The sequence below is a fragment of the Zerene cesonia genome, chromosome 25, assembly GCF_012273895.1.
Source record: "Zerene cesonia ecotype Mississippi chromosome 25, Zerene_cesonia_1.1, whole genome shotgun sequence".
In the NCBI taxonomy this organism is placed as follows: domain Eukaryota; kingdom Metazoa; phylum Arthropoda; class Insecta; order Lepidoptera; family Pieridae; genus Zerene; species Zerene cesonia.
Genome location: NC_052126.1, coordinates 3,732,723 through 3,739,197, shown reverse-complemented (window position 1 = coordinate 3,739,197; position 6,475 = coordinate 3,732,723). Strand labels below are relative to the sequence as shown.

The window sequence follows — 6,475 nt, the reverse complement described above, 5'->3', positions numbered from 1 at the left end:
TATATAAGAATATCGATTTTTTATAGTATGTATTTGTTCTAGTTATTGAGGAATACTGCCTGTCCAGCAGCTAGGAAATTGAATGAATGAATGAATGATACTTTATTGTACACATCAAAAGGAAATATTACAAAGTACAGAATGAAAATACAAATTGCACAATAGGCCTTATCGCTACTGAGCCATCTCGTCCAGGCAACCAAAACAAAGAAACAATACAGATTAAGCGCATAGGTAGGTGGTGTATACTATGGATATGTGTTTAATTAATATAGCTAAGTGAAGCAGAAATTACATTATACATAGATATAGCAAATACATAGATTTAATAAGATATAATATTAGTAAAAATAAAAAAAAAAACATAAATATAAACATATTATTATTATTTCTATTCGTATGGTAAGATAAATAAATAGTGTATGTAGTTGATATTCAAATAAAAAATGTCATGTCATTGCATAATGGTCGAGAAAAAACATCGTAGTCCTGTTATCTATCTTTATAAAGCAATGCATATCCCAAATCGTATTAAATATTGATATTCCAAGTTTTATCGATGTGATAACTACTACTTCAGTAAATTTAATTAGTAATCTTTATCAAACAATATTTAATACACACGCTGGACTCTTTCATCATGTCGGTTGTGAATATTTGTTCATTTTTTTTATTGTACGTATTGTTTAGTGCGTGTCAAAGCGCAAAAATACTTGCTGTGTTTCCAACGCCTTCTATAAGTCACCAAGTGGTTTTTCGTCCATACATATACGAATTAGTGAGAAGGGGACATGAAGTTGTCCTGATCACACCCGATCCAGCATTTCCTAAAGGTCAGAGTCCAGTTAATTTAACTGAAATAGACGTTCACGATATATCATATGAACACTGGGAAGAAATCCTCTCCGCTCATGATGGTAAAAAGGAAAATATATTAAAACAATTGATAAATTTATTCCATAAGTTTACATCAACGTTTGAGAAACAAATACTTACGGATGAAGTGCAACGGATATTGAGGGAAGAGGGTGATTCCTTTGATCTCATCGTGGCCGAAGCTAGTGTTCGAACTGCGCTCGGGCTTGGTCATTTATTGAAAAAGCCCATTATACAATTTAGTTCTTACGGCGGTGTAACCCAACAGTACAGCATGTTTGGTGCACTCATGCATCCTATAGTATTTCCCACGCCTGTTAATCAAAGACTTTATAATTTAAGTACCCGAGAGAAGATTTGGGAATATTTTAAATTCCTCGTCTTGGAGCTATTGTGTGTCATTACATACGATAACGACATTTCTATGGCGAAAAGGCGATTTGGTGATGACATGCCTTCTTTTGATGAAGCTACCGATAAATATGTACAAATGTTGTTTATAAACGAGCATCCCATATGGGCTGACAATCGTCCCGTTCCCCCTAACATTATTTATGTAGGGGGGATTCATCAACCTGTTGATAAGGAACTACCAAAGGTAAATTTATTTTTTATTATTTTCTCCGTAATCTCTCTGTTATGTTTGTGATTTAAAGTCTAAAGATACATTTTATTCTATTCATTCGTTCACTTGTCGCGTGTTTCAGTTTATTACGCTTTATTATAAGTTTATTGTTTAATATTGAAATATATGTGAAATGTGTTTTATCAGCTGAATCTAACAACATTTATTTATTTATAGGATCTTCAGGCATATCTCGATTCTTCTAAAAATGGTTTAATTTATATTAGTTTTGGAACAAACGTGAGAACTAACACTCTTTCCATAGATACAATTAAATTGTTGACAAGTGTATTTTCTAAACTGCCATATAATGTATTATGGAAGTGGGATGAAGATGAATTGGATGGAAAAACAGAGAATATAAAGATATCAAAATGGCTACCACAGGCTCAGGTATTGAGTAAGTACATTTTTACCTACATTTATACAAATTTTAATTCTCCTAACATTATTTTAATAATGGTAATCACCAACTATTTATCGATAAGATAATAACCACTTACTCGTGACATAAATATTGTTACAAGGATTTTTTTCTATTGCACAAAACATTTAATTTTTCAACGTGTGTTAGTTTAATCATTAACATCATAACATTATGACACTACGAAGCACAAATTAGCACAAATTATGTCTATTGGTTTTAATACAGTCCTTTAACGATGAGGTCAGTTGTTATCATAGACAGCACTCCCTCTAAGGTATAATTCTTCACTACAAATCTTATTGTCTCAGGGCTTTTGTTTTAAGCTTAAGCTGATGATAAATCCTAATCCAGCAGATTAAGATTAGGGCTGAATCACGGCTAGTACTCAGCTTTGATGAACACAGAATCGTTCTTTTCCAACCACTTGTACCGATGCTTTGATACTTTTTTCACAATAATATAACACATTTTCTCCTTGATCGTATTTACCCCACTAAATCTTGTCTAAAGTTGGATATTAACCAGGTCTTTCAGCTTTTTCGTGTCCAAGATTATCTGCATAAAAATTGGAAAGTTATTTCTTGACCATAAACTCGTTTATTCCATTTTTTTTGTTTAGACATTTGTTAAGAGCGAATATTTTATCTTTACTTTGACCTCAGATTGCGTTCTGCTTAGGAATTTGTTTTGTTTTTACATCCTCAATTTTTAATTCATTATTTAATAATATTTTGAACGTTTCTTTTATAGGGTGTTAAGTCAAGTTTTAAGGTACGCGGCATGATTCTATGTGCTACATTAAATTTCTTCGAATCATTACAGTTGCATGAGTAGTTAAACAAACTCTTTCAATTAGAGATACAGCTATCGTAGGTAAATCCCACCGTCGTAATTAATATTTTGCATAGCAACTGACCGATAAAAACGTGATAATATATTGATATCTTTATCGATATTAATATCACGTTTATTCCCGTCGGTGTATAAATAAAACGTAAACATTAGACGCCATTAATATTTGAGAATCGAAATCGTATCGCGATAACATGTATATTTTTTATTTATGTCATAGCAAAGGAGGTGGTGGGACTTCTATTAGTAGTACTAAGGAAATTTGGAATCAGCTTCTGCATGCAGTGTTTCCAAACGTTTTCGATATGGGGACCTTCAAAAAAAGAGCCTACTCCTTTCTTAAAGGCCGGCAACGCACACACCATACCCCTGGTATTGTGGGTGTAACTGGGCGACGTGGAGCACTTAACATCAGGTGACCCGTCTGCTCGCTTGCCTGCTCTATCACATAAAAAAAGCAGTAAGAGCTAACATCGCACATGGACATTTGCAATAGGTTCGCCTACTTTAAAAAGTATGTTAGGTTGATGGGAATAAAGGACTGGAAAATTCGAGAAAAGGAATGCAGGCCAGATCTTCTGTAGTGGTACCCGGCGCTTGCCTAATTCGTGCTAGAGCATGCTCGACAAATAATTGTAATTAATTAAATCCAACGTTTATTCCCATACAGCCTTGTATTTGACACTTGTCTTTTGAGATACTTGTAGAAACCTTATCCAGTAGACCAAGCAATGTCGTTTATTTATTTCTCTTAATATAATATAGCAAGTTTTTAACTTTTATGTCTTTGACTATTAGTATTGAGTACTGATTGTGTTTGTTAATTTAATTTAGTTTTTCAAAATAAGCACTCAAAATTAATAGCAGTAGTAATATAGAAAGTAAAAAAGTGCGTTTCCTACTCGCTTCAAATGTATGTTTGCCTTCACTTCAAATGTATGTGTGCCTTGACTTCAATGCACACATTTTATTGAAAGTCGATTTAATTTTCAGAACACCCAAACATCAAGCTATTTATAACACAAGGTGGTCTTCAATCAACTGATGAAGCGATTAACGCTGCAGTGCCTGTCATAGGGATTCCGATGTTGGGAGACCAGTGGTACAATACTGAGAAATATGTTCATCTCAAGATTGGCATGCAACTTGATATACTATCACTAACCGAGGCAGAACTAACTGACGCCGTGAAAACTGTTATTGAAGATAAGAGGTGAGACTAGATTAAACATTGAAATTATATAAAATTCGGTATGCTAAACATGTCACTAATTGTGAGTAATATCCCATTATGAACTGATTCATCATCATCATATGCCCATAAAATATGTTTCCACTACAGGGATACGGACCTCCTATGAGGGTTCAGGCTTCTTAACCACGCAGGCCAAGTGCTGGTTACATCTGCCATGTTACATGTCGATTTTTTTTTCTTGCTTTTTGTGCCAGTTTTTTCACGATGATTTCCTTTAACGTTTCGATTAGTAGTGAGGTAAATAAAACGCAGATAAATTGAAAATTTATGTATTTAATGGGCACTCGCCTGGCCTCGAACCTCCCACTTATAAACTTAGTTACTATTCCAAAATCATGACATTTAATGTTATTTAATATAATATCGATAAGTTAAACCTCGGTATCTCTCTAATTAGAAAATAATGGACATAAATGAACAACTATTATTTGTTGGCTTTTTGTAATATAAAATTAAAGCCCCGCTCTAGTAAAAATAGTTCATAATCCATCCATCATATTTATATAGACACTGATACTGTTTCTCAGAAAAGTGAAATAGTTATACATAGTTATCTCTTTCTTACAGCTATAAAGAAAACATGTTGAAACTCCGATCGCTCATGCGGGAACATCCAATAAGCCCTTTAGATTCTGCAGTGTGGTGGACAGAACATATCATTCGACATGGAGGCTCCCATCTGAGATCTCCAGCTTTTAACATAACATTCTATAGTTATTATGAGTTGCCTTTACTTCTCACTTTGATTTCAGTATGTGTTATAATAATTGTTACGTCAATGTTTGTTTTATGGAAACTTAAAAACTTTTTATTTACCAATTTACGTGTGAAATATAAAAAATTATAATTGTTTGTAGGTATAAGTGTAGTTGTTTATGTAATAATTATGTATTTAAGCACGTTTTAATTGATAACTAGCTTTTGCCCGCGGCTTCTCACGTGTTAAATTCATAGTATTAGTACATGTTATTATACATATAAACCTTTCTCTTGAATCACTCAATTTATTAAAAAAAAGTCCTATCAAAATCCGTTGCGTAGTTCTAAAGATTTAAGCATACATAGGGACAGAGAAACAGAGAAAGCGACTTTGTTTTATACTATGTTCTTACCTAGTGATGGAGAAAAAATTTTATTTGTAAAATGTTTTTTTCTTAGGTTTGAGTTTTTCATTATTGATATTTTAAAAAGAGCCATACTCAGTTTCAATTCTTTATTTAGTTTGTAAATAAATATTTTAATCAATATGATCAGTGCGATATAAGTGTATGTTCAAATTAATATGGGTTGATTCCCGCAGGAAATATGAAAGGTCGGGTCGAAAGATATATGAAGCAGATCTAATAATTTGCGAGAGGTTTTTTCCTTTTAAATTATAATTCGCATAAACTCTGTGATTCTTGCATGATTATATCCAATAGGGATACTTTAAAGACAATGCATTTAAACTATTTATCTCACAACTAGCTGTTAGCCCGTAGTACATATATAGGCTATCTCACTCAGTAAAGTTGCAGCTTTCTAATGGTGAAAGAATTTTTGAAATCGGTCGAGTAGTTTTTACCTTATCCATTACAAACAAACAAACAAAAATACAAATTCTTTCTCTTTATAATATTAGTGTAGGAATGTAGATTTACACTTTAACCATTTTTTTTAAATATCTTTTCTTTTTAAACTATAAAATCTTAAGACATTTTATTATTTACTAGCGGACCGCCCCGTCTTCGCCCTTGGTACATATATAGCCTATAGCCTTCCTCAATTAATGGGCTATCTAACACTGAAATAATTTTTCAAATCAGACCAGTAGTTCCTGAAATTAGTGCATTCAAACAAACAAACAAACTCTTCACCTTTATAATATTAGTAGAGACGGTCTTTTTTTATTTTTGTTTTTTTGTTCTATCAAAAAACAAATTGAGTCAAATCCAGCGATAAAAATTAGATTAAAGTTCGTTCAGCCGTTCTTAATTTATTGGTAGAGACTAGTAGTGAAACTAACACTATTTTAATATCAACCGACTTCTAAAAAGGAGGAGTTAGGTTTTTGAGTTTATTACTACTATTTATACTCACTATATTGAAAAGTATTCAATTAACCAAGAAACCGAAGTAGTTCGATGAAAATATATAAATAGTAATGTAACAGTTAGTGCGATAATTTTTCTCCAGTTTCTCGCTTTTAAACACGAACATTAGTATTTTAAGACAATGTAATCTAAAAGACAATTTAATCACTCTATTATCCTATTTCATTATTCACACGTTTCAGTTCTCAGGCCTCTTAATCTTTCTCTTAATGTTTGTGATATGAAAATAAAGAAATGATTTATCTACATATAATTTATAGAATAGATCTATCTACTTCTATATCGAATTTATACTTATAATAATATACAATTGAAAGTTTTGTTTATTTGAACTCGTTATTACGGCA

The 6,475-nt window shown here is 32.1% G+C and overlaps 1 protein-coding gene across 1 annotated transcript; it reads left to right on the top strand.

The window, feature by feature from the left end:
• Positions 1–640: 640 nt before the first annotated feature.
• LOC119836590 (UDP-glucosyltransferase 2-like) lies at positions 641–5,344 on the top strand. The gene is made up of 5 exons (XM_038361970.1): positions 641–1,474; positions 1,679–1,901; positions 3,774–3,993; positions 4,603–4,819; positions 5,336–5,344. Exons 1-5 carry the CDS (start codon positions 641–643, stop codon positions 5,342–5,344), a joined length of 1,503 nt encoding a protein of 500 aa, XP_038217898.1.
• Positions 5,345–6,475: the final 1,131 nt, after the last annotated feature.